At 56.4% G+C, this 14,384-nt stretch overlaps 1 protein-coding gene across 24 annotated transcripts in view; it reads right to left on the minus strand.

Moving 5' to 3' along the window:
- NRXN2 (neurexin 2) overlaps positions 1-14,384 on the minus strand; it is a 111,120-nt gene that overhangs the window by 52,761 nt on the left and 43,975 nt on the right. For all 24 annotated transcript variants that reach the window (XM_066251912.1, XM_066251906.1, XM_066251904.1 and 21 more), the window contains 4 exons: positions 8,396-8,557; positions 7,247-7,691; positions 2,215-2,601; positions 1,831-2,034 (listed from right to left, as the gene is read on the minus strand). In XM_066251912.1, coding sequence (XP_066108009.1) covers positions 1,831-2,034; positions 2,215-2,601; positions 7,247-7,691; positions 8,396-8,557 — 1,198 coding nt within the window. The remainder of the gene's footprint in view (positions 1-1,830; positions 2,035-2,214; positions 2,602-7,246; positions 7,692-8,395; positions 8,558-14,384) is intronic.

Below are 14,384 nucleotides of genomic sequence, written 5' to 3' on the forward strand. Positions count from 1 at the left end.
TCCGGGTGAGGAAGAAGGGCCTGTCTTCCCTGCAACCAGAAGGCCCTGGAGTCTCGCCGCCCTGCCCCCGCCGGGCACACAGAGCCCTGTGCTGGGCGCATGGAGAACACACACATCCTGGGGTGAGGGGGACCTTGGCGGGGTGCACTGACTGGGCAGTCTGAGAGGCACAGGACTGCTCACGGGGCCCTAGGCTGGTGCCTTCTTCCTGTGACCATTTCTGGGGTGCTGGGGGTATGGGCAGACCCACAGAGCCCCGGCCCAAGGTGTCTCCGACCCCGCGTTCCCTGGCAGCGCTGCCCCGCCACGTCTGCTGGGCTGTGATCACGGTTAGAAGCTGAGCTCCAGGGACCCTAGAGCCCCTCGGAGGCCCTGGCCACCTGCACGCCGCCCCACCCCCAGCTCCCACCTTACTCCGCAAATCCTTGTCCCAGGAGTCCGAAGGCCAGGTGGCCAAGAGGGGGAAGGAAAAACCAGTATAAATTCACAAGGTAGAGAGGGTGGGTCCTCAAGGCCCCGGTCCATCCCACAAATGGCCTGGAGGCCGAGGGTAGCATGAGGCTCCAGATAAAGATTCAGAAGCTCAAAGCTCTGTGCTGTCTCCGGTCAAGACTTCTACTCTGCTCAGAAGAACCCTACTTTTTTCCGAGTTCCGGGACACAAGTGACTGCAGGGGCCTGACCTCTCCTACATGGCAGGCCCTTGGGTGCTACACGTCGATACACTGAGAGAGCCTCGTCTGGAACGGACGGATGTGACCCCAGCCTGGGCAGCTCAGGACCTCTAACTGCCCCTGTGTCCCTGGCTGAAAGCCCCGCGGGGGTGGGGACGTCTCACCCACGATCGACCACAGTCCCAGGTTCAGAATGCCCCCAGCACGTACAAGGGGCCCCGTGAACAGTAAATGAATGAGTGAGCCCGCTATGTCCTCTTTGCCCCGCGGGCCTGACGGTCCTGCCCACACGACAGCCGGAGGCCGTCAGGCGAAGCGGAGCCGCGGCCTGCTCTGGGCAGGCGCAGAGACAAGGGCCCTCTGATGGCCAGGGCCCCGTCCACCCCTCCACCCCCAGCCCTGTGAGAGGCCACGAGAAAAGCACTGCACTTCAGGCAGATGACCCAAGTTCAAGTCTGGGCTCCCACACCCCACTCCACCACTAGCTTTGTGACGTTGGAGAAGGCAATATATGAATTTCACAATCTATAAATAGGGACAACAACACCCATCTGGTGATCTGGTGTCCTCACAGGGCAGCTACGGGACTCAGACGCGAAAGCAAACAAGAGGAAGATGACATTCCGTGTCCCAAAGCATCAGGTGTTTCACGTGCCCCTAAGCACACAGACAGACGGGCTCTTTAGGTGCAGAGCAGACGGGCGGCCTGCAGGGGGCGGGCCCTCCTCCGCTCCGGCTCTGCTGCTGCACTGAGCTCGGGCTCAGTACCCGTGTGCTCCCCAAATGAATGAACCATGAATGAGCCAGTGGATGAGGCAACAACCAAGAATGAGCTGTTGTTGCGAGTATGCGTACACAGGCCGGACGCCGGCAAGACCCACATGAGCGCAGAGGGAGGGCGGCTATCAGGCCCCACACACACTCGGGCAGACAGTGTGGCCACGCTCAGGGCACCCCCTACCTCCACACAGTGCTGCTGAGAGCGCGGAGCACCACCCTACCCTGTGCGTCCTCAGCGGGGACCGGAGCTCTCTGGGGCTCTGACCCTCCCCGCTTCCAATTCTCACCGGTGCCACCACCAGCTTCTCCAGACAGAGGGGGTGGGAGTCAGAGGCAAGGTCAGGGGAGGGGCCAGCAGCACGGGGTGGGGTGGTTACCGAGGTTGACAGTGAGCTTCATCTGGCCCCCATCCAGCTCGAGGCGCAGGGTGTCAGCCGACTCCCTGGAGGTGGTGGCCATCATGAGCCCGTAGGCCCGCTGGGACATGAAGCGCAGGGACACGTCCTCCGCCTCCGTGTGCATGGCAGTCGGCAGCATGATCTTCATGTACATGGAGCCGTCGTAGCTCAGGACCGTGGCCTCTGCCCCAGGAGTGGGGGGAGAAGGCAGCAGGGCACAGGCAAAGGCCCGTGGAGGGAGAGAGAAGACCGAGAGCATCGTTACCAGGAGGACAGGCCCAGGGCGGTCTGTGAGGGGCCCCCTGAAGGGGAAGGGTCATGCGGAGGGGCGGCAGGGACACCTGGGATGAAGACTGGCCTCACCTCTCTCACAGACCCGCCCCAGAAAGCCGGTCCCGACGCAGTCACAGACGAAGCGGTTCCAGCCCTCTCGACAGAGCCCCCCGTTGCGACAGGGGGCCGATGCGCATTGCTTCAGCGTCTCCCGGGAGCAGAAGGGGGCAACGCCCACGGCCCCCTGTGCCTCGGCCAGGCCCCGGAGGTCTCGGCTGCGCCCATCGATGAACAGGTCCCGCACGCAGCCCACGTAGCCGGCCCGAAGCGCCGCCGTCCACACTTCTGGGGGCAAGGGCATTTCCACTCGCCCCGCCTCGGGGAGGCCGCCCAGGTACAGCTCGCTCTCCAGGTCCAGGATCTCACTCTCCCCAGTGGCCAAGAACGGGGTGCTGCGGCTGTTCACCGAGATGGAACCTAGGGATCCAAACAGAGTGAGCCTCAGTGGGCAAGGCACAATCCCGGGGGGGGGGGGCACAGGCCAGAAAGGGTAAGTGAGCTCGCAGCTGGGCCTCTCCACCCCACGCCCTGCAGCGGGGCGCTCGGCCTCGCGTGCCTGCTCTGATACAGCCTGGCAAAGGTACTGCCACGTTCAGGAGCTCACAGGAGCCAGCCCCAGCCCAGCTGCAGTATGACGTCCAGACCCCTCCCTCCCCACCCGAGCGAGTGAGTCCTCACAAGATGTTCAGGAGGTGAACAGATCCCAAAAGGAAGGCATCGTTCTCAGGTCATTCTCCCCCACCATACCTTAAACCAAGAACTAGAGGCACAGAACCCTCAGGATGCCGAAAGGTTGGACTCTAAAGGGTTTTCCCCGCTGACACTGAGCGTTTATGACCATATGCCGAGCAGTTAGCATTTTACTTAACACATTGTTGACCGGCAATTTTACGCAGAAGTTATCTCGTGTCACCGGCTATTTTTTCATATTTGAGTACGAAAGTGAAACAACCTAAATAAACGTCAGTGTACTTTATTTATACGTAATGAATTTAAGTGAAACTTTGTACATATCTGCTACATATGATATTTTATACATATTATAGATTTTAGTAGTTTTTTTTTTTTTGGTGCGGTATACTGTATAGCAGGGGTCCCCAAACTACGGCCTGCAGGCCACATGCGGCCCCCTGAGGCCATTTATCCGGCCCCGCTGCACTTCTGGAAGGGGCACCTCTTTCATTGGTGGTCAGTGAGAGGAGCATAGTTCCCATTGAAATACTGGTCAGTTTGTTGATTTAAATTTACTTGTTCTTTATTTTAAATATTGTATTTATTTCAGTTTTGTCTTTTTACTTTAAAATAAGATATGTGCAGTGTGCATAGGGATTTGTTCATAGTTTTTTTTATAGTCCGGCCCTCCAACGGTCTGAGGCACAGTGAACTGGCCCCCTGTGTAAAAAGTTTGGGGACCCCTGCTGTATAGCAATCACCGACGTGTAATGATACGCTACATATTTTGCAAATATATCTGGCTTCGCAGCACTTTCCTTTTGAAACACACACTTTTACATGTTCTAGTTGGATTGAACACAGCAAAGAAAGATTTTACAATACCCTTGATATGTATGTTCAAACTGCGAGCAGTTAGAAGATGGTCCAAGTTTAGACGGCTGGACACTGATTGTTTACTGTACCTTGGATGTTGCGGTCTCACGCCTGGAGGCGTGGGAGGAAAAGGAGCCCGCATGGGAATATAGAACCGTGTGCTGGTTTTCGAACTTCAACCATCAGGGCAAAGAGTCACAAATACAATAATCCTATATTATCCTGAGTTTCAAAAATTGAAATAGCTAATGCAAGGGCAAACACAAGTTAACTCGTGAGCGGTCAACAATGTGTTAAGTCTCACAGTAACCCTATGAAATCTGTCCTTCACAATCCCACTTTGAGATGGCAGATAAACCTGTGAGAAACTGGGGAACCTATCCAAAAGACCACCGCAGGTGAGGGGAAGAGCCAAAGTGCCCACCCAGGCAGCATTCTCCACCCCAGGGCCTGCTTTCTCCACCCCCGGCCTGGAGCCCCTCTGTGGCCCGGGGACAAGATAGGCAGGCAGATCCACTCCTGGAGCATGTGAGACAGGATGGCGGCCAGGAGCAGGAGAGGAGGCCAGGCAAGGAGCTCCTGAAGGGTAAGAGTTCTCTGGGAGGAGAAGCTGCTTGTCTTAGGAAAAGGTTTGGGATTGGGTAGGAGCTTCAAAGCTTTTACTGAGCCTGACTGGGCGATGGCGCAGTGGATAAAGGATCGGACTGGGATGTGGAGGGCCCAGGTTCAAGACCCCGAGGTCGCCAGCTTGAGCGCGGGCTCATCTGGTTTGAGCAAAGCTCACCGGCTTGGACCCAAGGTCGCTGGCTCGAGCAAGGGGTCACTCAGTCTGCTGTAGCCCCCCCCATCAAGGCACATATGAAAAAGCAATCAATGAATAACTAAGGTGCCACAACAAAGAATTGATGCTTCTCATTCATCTCTCTCCCTTCCTGTCTGTCCCTCTCTCTAACTCTATCACTGTGACAAAATAATTAAATTTTTTTTAAAAAAAAACCTTTTACTGAGAAAGAGGAAATTAACTCGAGTAGGGGCCTTGCTCCAAGGTCAGTCTACAACATGGGAAGGGAATAACTCAAATGTTCATTAATGGCTGAATGGAGAAATAAACTGTGATATACAACACACAATGGAATGTTATTCAGCCATAAAAAGGAAGGAGATGCTGGCACATGCTGTGACATGGATGAACCTTGAAAATATTCTGCTGAGGCCCCAGCTGGTTGGCTCAGCAGTAGAGCATCATCAGCCTGGCATGTGGATGTCCCGGGTTCAATTCCCGGTCAGGGCACACAGGAGAAGTGCCCATCTGTTTCTCTATCCCTCCCCTTCTTGCTTCTCTCTCTCTCTCTCTCTCTCTCTCTCTCTCTATCTCTCCCCCTCCTGCAGCCATGGCTCGATTGGTGCAAGTTGGCCCCAGGCACTGAGGATGGCTCCATGGCCTCTGCCTCAGGCACTAAGAAGAGCTCAGTAACTGAGCAATGCCCCAGAGGGGCAGAGCATTGCCCCCTAGTGGGCTTATTGGATGGATTTCAGTTGGGGTGCTTGCAGGAGTCTGTCTCTGCCTCCCCTCCCCTCATTGAAAAAAAAAGAGAAAGGAAAAAAAAAATATTCTGCTGAGTGACACAAGCCAGACCCAAAGGACAAATACTGTATAACTCTACTTATATGAGGTCCCCAGAGTAGTCATACTCATAGTGACAGAAAGTAGAATGGTGGTTGCCAGGGGCTGAGGGAGGGGCATGGGGAGTTAATGTTTAATGGGGACAGAAGTTCCGTTTGGGAAAATGAAAATGTTCTGGAGATGGATGGTGGTGGTGGTCGTAACAATAATGTGAAGGTACCGTATTTCCCTGTGTGTAAGATGCATCTTAATTTTGGGGCCCAAAATTTTTTTTTAAAAATGTATTACATAAAGTTATTGAACTCAAGTTTTATTCATCATAAAATTCATACAACTCACCCACGCAAAAAAGCGGGAAATGAAAGTAAAAAAATCTACAACCACTGTATAAGACGCACCCAGTTTTCAGACCCCAATTTTTTTTTAAAAGGATGTGTCTTATACATGGGGAAATATGGTACTTAATACCAGTAAACTGCATACTTCAAATGGCTACAATGGCAAATTTTATGTTATGTGTCATTTGCCACAGTTTGTTGAAAGCAGGGAAAAGGTCCAAGAGTGGTGCTGGGATGACTGCCCGAGTCTATGTTTGTGTGCACAGACACATGTGGGCCACTGGACATGGCCAGAGCTGGCCGGGACAGAGCCGGCTGACCCAGGACCAGCCAGACCGAGCGGGTGGGCTCTGGAGTTCTAGATGAGGCTGTGAAGAGCACTCCCTGAAGGCAACGAGGAGCAGAAGGCCAGGTGTTCTGTGCAAGCCTGAGCAGCCTGCCACCCTAAAGAGCTACTAACTACTGACCGCCTGCGTGGAACAGCAGGAGGCAGCAAGCGAGGACCCCGGGGGACATCGTGGGGCAAAACCAGGAGATGAACCCATTTACCATAAAGGCCAGGGAAGGCGGCCTTTCTCTGAGGAAGGGAGAGGAAGGAACAGCCAGCCCGTGGAAAGCGGACTCTCCCGGAAGCCATGGCCGAGCCCCCGCCTCCCTGTGTGTGGGCAAATGGTCACTCCACCTAGACTCAAAGGCCCAGTGCGGTGACAGCTGGGGAGCACACAAATGAGCTGACATTGATAAGTGCTTAAATTGGATAATGTCAGTTCTCATCCATCTCGGTTCTCCCTTTCTCGGATAATCCTCTAGTGTTTAACAAGATGAATGGGGCGGAAAACAAGGAGAGGATGGGAGAGGGTGGCTGAAAGCAACAGAAGGTTCAAATCAGACCTGCCTGACCTCCGCACTCCCTGCCCTGCGGCTTCACTGTGTGGGAGTCCTCGCCGGTGGCCACGGACCGTCCTGCCCCCCAGCACAGGAGCTCTACCTGCCCCCCAGCACAGGAGCTCTACGATAGCAAAGACTTCAGCTCGCGGCTCCCCCAGTCCAGCACCCTGGACAGCACCGAGGGCAGCCGTCCTCCATACACATTTCTAACGTGCGCCAATAGAGGTAAGTGGAGTGGATCTTTCTAGACAGAAGGGAGGCGGGACCAGGAAGGTTTTTTAGGGGAGTGAGATATCTGCTCTGCAGAGACACTGCTAATGCTTTCACAGTGTCCTCTAACTTCTCCTCTGCTGACCCTGAAGTATCGGTTCTTTTTATAGATAAGGAAACTGAGGCTGCAAGGGATTGAGTGATAGGCCCAAAGTTACACACTCAGGGAATGCAAGCGCTGAGCTGTGAACCCAGGTCTGTCGATTCTATACTCGTTCCAGCCTGGGCACCTCGGCAGGAGTGACCCGGAGGGGGCCAGGAGGGCTAGAGAAGGAACGCAGGGGCATGGCACGGAGGGGTACAGGAAACTGTGCAGGACAGAGACCTGGGGAGGATGGCAGGGCAGGGGGACGGGAGTGGCCAGTGTGAGAGAAGGGACCAGAGGCCTCCTGACCTTTGCGCCCGTCCCTCTGGAAGTCCACGTGGCACCACTCGCCATCATTGACCTTGCGGCTGGACGCCCGCAGCTTGATGCCCCCAGAGCCCATGTCCAGCAGAAGGTAGAGGTAGCCATCCAGCAGCTCCATGGCAAAGTAGTCAGCCCGCTGGGTGGAGCTGTGGCCGCCAGCGCCGGCTGCAGCCACGGCCCGCAGGCCCTGGCTGAAGAGCAGCAGCCCATTGGGCTCCGTGGTGCGGAAGTCCAGGGAGATGGAGCCGGTGCGCTTGGCGCTCCAGCGGGGCAGCGCCACGAAGGCCTCAGGGCTCTCGAAGGTCACGGGGTCCAGAGCAGCCACATCTTCGCAGCGGAACGACAGGTCGCCCTGCAGCTTCATCTTGGGGTCCCCTTCCTTTGCCAGGCGGGACAGCTCCAGCTTGAAGTCATTATTCTTGTAGACCACCTGCAGGGGGCAGGGGCAGAGGTAGGGAGAAGAAGCAGAAGCAGCTGAGGGCCTGGCCGCTCCTGCCCAGCAGCTGCCACGCCATGGGGCCCCGCCACCCGGCCTGGGGTCCCTGCTCAGCACCACCAGTCCACTGGCGTGGCCTCTGTTGTAGAACTTCACACACAGAGGCTGTGAACAAGCAAGTGCCATGCCCCCCTATTCTCTCTGTCCCATCTAGTGTCCAGCACTAGAACAGGGACCCATTCATAAGAATGGCAAGACAATCACAGCCACCATCTGGTTGACATTTCCCAATTGGCCAAGTCTTTCTGTTTACACTCTCGTGTGCTCCTCACAGCCACCTGAAGAAGGAGGCACTGACCACTCATTATACCGATGTGGAAACTAACAGTTAGACAGGCTAGGGGACTCGCCAAGGTCACCGAGCTAGTGAGCGGAAGGGCTGGGACTCAAACACAGGGGTCTGGTCTCCATATCCAACTGCTGCCTCGAGGGTCCTCTGAGAAGACAGGGGACTTCCAAGGCTCAAGGGAGGGCAAGAGAAGCCTCTTAGTGGAGCCAACGGCCTTAGGATTTGAAGGGGGAAGGTGTCCCACCATGGGAGGCACAGAGGCCCCAGGCAGCTGGCCGGGTCAGACCACATCCCCCTGACAGGGCCCAGGGTTGCTGGGCTGGCCCAGCCCTTGCCTAGCCCTACTCACGTCCTTGAGGCAGCCCATAAAGTTGTTGCTGACGGGCGAGCCCGGCAGGTCAGCTGTGTTGGGGCTGCCCCCAATGTAGAAGAAGTCATCAGAGCCCAGCATGGTGTAATCCTCCTGCGTGTAGCCTGTGGTGGTCAGGATCCCGTCCACCGAGATGGTCACCTGCCCGGCCCAGGGAGGGAGGGGGAGAGACAAGGAGACAGCCGGCATCAGCTCCCTGGGGAGAGCTGAGGGCTGGGCGAGGGAGGGGCCCGGGGGCGAGGGCGGAGGGGGCCCCCCATTTTTATGTCTGCTTGTCTCGGAGGAGGAACAGTGGGGGGAGAGAGGAAAGTGGGGAAAGGAGGCAGCACAAGATTTGATGGTTTCAGGGTGGGCTAAGGCCTGCCCCACGCCCCCAGCTCAGCAGACAGAGGCTGGAGGGTACTGAAGCGCTCACCAAGAACTGGTTCCTGGAAGTGGCTGCAAATGGAAGGGGGACCCCAGGTCAGGGCTCCAGGAGGGGGGATGCAAATGGCACCCTCAGCCCCCTCTTCCTGCAGGTGCTCTCTGGACCCACATGGGATTTCAGCGTGTCTCACATCAACGTGGCAGAGAACACGTGGGAACTTGGTGGCTTCGACTCACCTGCAGCTCCCCCTTCAGGGCGCTGAGGAGTCCTTCCAGGCTTAGCCCAGCAGGGAGGAGGCAGAAAGCAAGGGCATGAGGATCGAGAACTCAGATATTCCTGGGGAGTCTTGGAACTTCCTGGGGGACGCGGAACATCCTTCAGGGCTGAGTCCCACCACTCCGCTCCTTTCCTGAGTCTGTCTCTACCCCAGGTCCCTCTGGACTCGGGTCACTCTCATGTCTCCCAAGGAGAGGGCAACACTTTACCTATTCCTTCCTCTGTCTTCCCTACTGATGCCACCATCATACTCTAGGGAGTCGGGGCCAGGTTAAAGAGAGAACAGAGGGTCAGAGGTCTAACCTCCTGGTACCCCTTGACCCAGGGCTGAAAAGTTGAGTGAAAAAGCAAGATGGATAAGAATGGGGTGGGGAATGTCTGGTGTTCCAACGAGGTGAGAAGGGTTCAATAGTGGCCTGGGAAAGGCAGAGTGATACTGGGGGGTGAGGGGGGTGACAGGGGCAGGAAACTCCTGAACTACCTCCCCAGGCAAGTGCCCACCTGGCCCCTGAGAAACCCATAGGAATAGCCCATCAGGGCTCCAGACGCCCAGCAAGGTGGTGGGGGCAGAGTCAAGGTCTGTGGGACCATGAGAGCCCACTCCAGGAAGGCAGGTTTCTGAAAGGCCATCAGGAAGCAGACACGCGCTTCCACAGGCCACAGCTCACCCTGCTCCCCGCTCCCCTAAAGTGCTTCAGCACCCCTCTGCCGGCAAAGTCTGGAGACTGATGTCCCCACCCATACCAGTCCAACTGCTCATGCCACCAGCCATCTTCCAGCAACTGGTCTCCAGTGTCCCACTGTCACGGGGGCAGGGGTGGGTGCTAGGAACTCCTAAGAGACATGAGCAGAATGGGAGCAAGGGGAACCTCCCCCACAGGACGCTTGAGCCCCCCGTGTGCTAAGCTGGAGGCTCCCAGTGAGCGGGGAGAGGGGCTGAGCAAAGCCAGGGCGAAAGAAGCCCCTTCCTGGGGACCATCAAACCTTGTGCTGGGGGGACCAGGTTCAAGGACAGATGGTAAGGGGGTATCTTTGTGGAAGGGGGCAGTGTGAAAGCTCCTGAGTCTGGTTTTGAGGGGAGGGCTGGTCATCATGTTTATTTCTTCTTCCCTCCATCCCACCCGAGGCTGGGAAGTGGGGGTCTGGGCAGAAAAGGGAAGGGTCAAAGTATTAGTCACAAAAACATGCAGACAAGATTAGACCCGGCAGAAGGGGGCTGGAGAGGGGGGGAAGGGGACTGGGCTGCAGGGGTGGGGCAAAGACAGGGAGGGTGGAAGGGTAAGGGGTCTGTCTCTCTGGGAAAAATGCCATTCCATCCTGCCCTCCACCTCCACTCCTGAACTGGGCCACTAATTAGTTCCTGAGGCTACATGTGGTAACCCCAAACAGACACTCAGCTGCTAAAGGGTGCGCACCTGTCCTGATGTGTCCCTGTAGACCCACCAATCCCAGCCCAGTCTCCAGGGACACAGCACAGTCATTATAGGTGATCATCAAGTCACTTTATGACTCAAGATCACATTTGAATCTCACTGCCTGTGTCCCACCTATAAATCCTCTGCCTCAGGAACCTTTGGTGGACAGAGCCTCAGTCTGCCGAGACTGCTCTAACCAGGCACCCCTCCTCCCAGCCCCCAGTGGAGGTCCTTCTGGCCTCCATCAGTATGCTCGGCCTTCTAGTCCACCCAAGGCACTCACCTGGCCTCCCACCCCAGCCCCAGAAGCCAGGGCACCGGCAACTGGCATCTTCTTCGCCCTGTGGGCTCTGTTCGGCCCGGTCCATTGGGCCAGCTCACCTGCCTGTGCCCTCTCAGAATTAGAAGGACCGGACTGGGGAGGAGGTCCCTCCAGACTGGGTGCACACCTGCCCCCCGGCCCCCACAGCTTTATACACGTCACGGCCACGTGGGGCCCGCTAGCAGACTAGGGTAGCCTTAATCATCCTCCTGTCTGTCCCTCAACTCACAACTACTTTTTTAGAGCAGCCCTGGCCCGGGGAGTGGGGGGGACAGGGCGGCAGGAGGAGGGTAGCATCAGAAGATGCAGGGAGGAGGGGGCAGCCTGGGGGGGTAGAGAAAGTGGGGACGGGCACTGGGTGGAAAGGAAGCCAAGGGCAGGGGGATGGAGGAAGGTCTCTGGGGAAGGCAAGGAGGGAGATGACAGATTAGTAAAACCAACTGTTCCCTCAGACAAATCAAAGTCCAGACACAAAAATGGCAGGTTCGTTAGTAAAAGCCGGAAACAGGGGAACAAATCCCCTGTCCCCCTCCACCCTCGGGGTTCATGATGCCCCTGCCCCCCAACCCCCGCCCCGCGCAGCTTCTGGAAGGGGGAGGGCCGGCAGGGAAGGGGGCAGGGGCCATGCAACACAGAACAGCCACTGCACCAAGGCACATGCGGGTTAGAGGGCCCGGCCGGGCGGCCCGGCAGGAGAGGCGGGAGGACACAGCCACTGGCGAGGAGTGAGAAGGCGTGCGGGCCAGGAGACAGGGGAGAGCAGAGATGGAGGTGAAAGAGCCTTGGGCGCGGGCAGGAGAAGCCTCCTTCCTGCAGAGGAGGGGAGAGGGGCTCTCACTAGGACAGATGTCTATGAGTGGTAGTAGACAGGGAAGGGGCGTTAGACTCAGACCTGCCCCACCAGAAGGTGACCCAGGCGTGCTCACTCCCTCCGCCCACTCAGCACTGATCACGAACCCCAGACACACCTGCTCATACACCACACCCCACTGGAGGCCGTGGGGGAAGTCCCAACGGGCTCAATTCCAACCAGCATCCTTGTCATCATCAGGACCACGGCTAGGGCCCCGAGACACAGCAGGGACACTGCACCCAACCCATACCGGTCCACTCAGCCAGTCCACTCAACACAGACAGGTCGGGCCGAGTGGGGACTGAGGGGGCCAGGAGGAAAGAGCCATGCCCAGTCAAGGAGGACAGTGGGGAGCACCGAGCACATAGGAGCTCAGCCCCCAGCCGCAAAGCCCAGGCTCTGTTCCCCGGGAGCAGGGAGGGGGGCTGGAGGCGCCACAAGGGGCCGCCTGCCACCCGGGTGGGCTCTCCACCTCCCCACTGACTTGTCTCTCTTCTGCTCTGCTCAGCACCCTACTTGGGCAGGCTGCTAGGATGTGAAACCAGGCCCTAGCCACAGAGCCCCCAGGGGCACTGCTTGTCCACATGCCCCAGGAAGAAAGGCTGGGGAGGACTGAACTCCCCTCTGGCATCGCCCAGAGCCTTTCTCGGTTTCCTGCGATGATCGCAGTCACCAGCCTCCTTGGAAGGGGCTTATTTGGGGGGAAATAAGATTGAACAAGGGAACGTGTTTTGAACTCGTGAGTGGACTGGATAGGCTTTGGGGATTCATGAAGCCCCTTGACATTGTAGACAAAACTACATCAGTGGGCACTTTGTTTTCCTCTGAGAGGCCGTTCCTGTGTCATCCAATTCGCAAAGGCTTCGGCCAAGCCAGCCGAAGGTGGTTAACTCAGAACGGGGCGGGGCGGGAGCAGAGAATGAAGGCGCAAAAGGCCATCTGAGGCATGCGCACAGCCTCGCTACCTGTTTAGGTTTAGCCGTCTGTTTGGGGTAGGGAAGAAACTAGAGACTGGCTGGAAAGACAAGCCAGGAAGATGACCTAGCCAGCAGTTATAGCCCAACGGTATATCCCGACATCTGGGTTGGATAAAGTTTGGGAATAGAGACTTCAGGTCAGAAATCCTGAGTTCTTAGCCTTTACCAGTTTCCAGAACAACCTCATTCTATCTCTCGGACTCTCATCTGTAAACGGGGTTTAAGCACTTCCATCATTCCCCCTTCTCTCGGGCTGACTGTGAGGATCAAACGAGACAGCTGAAAAGGAAGCACTGACATCTTCCATAATTGGCTATGTGACCCCAGGCTTCTTCTGGGCCCAGCTTCCCCATCTGTTAACTGGGAATCATCTCTGCCTGGAATCTAGACATTCACTGAGTTTAAATGATATTCAAAAGGTGAGAGCTATTTAGAGGAACCAAAGCCCTGGGTGTATGTACAAAGAACTATTATTATTATATTTTTACCAAAAAACTTCCATCAGCCTGACCACACCCAAACCAAATGTCTCAACTGGTTGGCCTTTCTGGTTTGTATCCACCCTCTCCCCCAAAGAGAAATGTTCAAATAAGAAAAGAGTTAGTAAAAATAAATAGAGAACCAGGCTGAGGAATGCCCAGGAAGCAGAACATGTTGAACATTGCCTCTTGCGGCACCCCGTTCTCTGACTCCAGTCTTGGCCTGAAAAGAGCTGGCCCCCGGGACAGATTTCTAAGGGTGTATGAGGCCACCCCGAGACAACCAGCTCTGATCGTCATCAGCGCTGCTCATGCTGAACTTCGGGGATGGAGAATTCAGCAGCGACTTCCCTCACCAGGGAGGAAGCCAGACGGGATTCTCTGCTTCTTAACCAGCTTACGCAAGTCACCGTGTCTCTCCTCCTCCCCAGGCTTGTCTCCTGAGGTGTTCTGGGGTTTCTGCAGTTATTTTAGGACTCATTCCTAAGAAGGGATGGTGATCGGGTCTCCAGTGGGGCCAGCAACAGAATTCTCCAGGGTTTGTTGGGAGAAGGGAATCATGGTCTTTACCAAACATCTCTGCCCTGGAAACACTGAGCTGATCAGTTCGCATGTTACAGAACTTAATACAATTATAAGTCCCTTTACAGCGTCCAGATGCTTTTGCTTCTGTGACCCTGCCTGACCTTCACACCGACCCCATGAAATAGACAAGGCAGGTGTACAATCAGCCCATTTGCTAATGGAGCTTTAGCCCCAGGTCACACGGCCAATTTTTAACTGAACTGAAACTAGAAGGTCTGCAAGGCCCTAAGTCTCGGATGGCAGGCCCCAGGTGCAGGGGGTACGCTACATGGGCTTATCTTGCCTCCCTTCTGCCCCCAAAGTCACAGCGAAGCTCTGTAAAGAGAGTTCCGACAAGTACTCAATGGCCTGGCCCAAGAAGTGGGCAGCATCTCAATCCTAGAAGCAGCAGTGGACACCAGAGACTGTGGAGGGGTGGGACTGGACCACCGAATGGCTCCATTCAACATGGGGACAGCTGGGAGTGACCTGATAAGCTCTCGGATTGGGGAGCGCTAGGGTGGCTACAGCGACAGGCACTGGCTCATGGGCAGGGCAGAGGACAGGCTACCGCGAGCCTGTGGGTGCAGGGACACACAGAATAGGTCAGGCCTGGCCTCAGAGGCAGAGCCTCCAGGGGAGGCAGGGGGAGGGGGCCACTAAGCTCGGGAGCCGCACGATCACGCTTCCCGCCTTGCCGGCCTGGCAGCCACAC

Source organism: Saccopteryx bilineata, chromosome 1 (assembly GCF_036850765.1).
Source record: "Saccopteryx bilineata isolate mSacBil1 chromosome 1, mSacBil1_pri_phased_curated, whole genome shotgun sequence".
NCBI lineage: Eukaryota > Metazoa > Chordata > Mammalia > Chiroptera > Emballonuridae > Saccopteryx > Saccopteryx bilineata.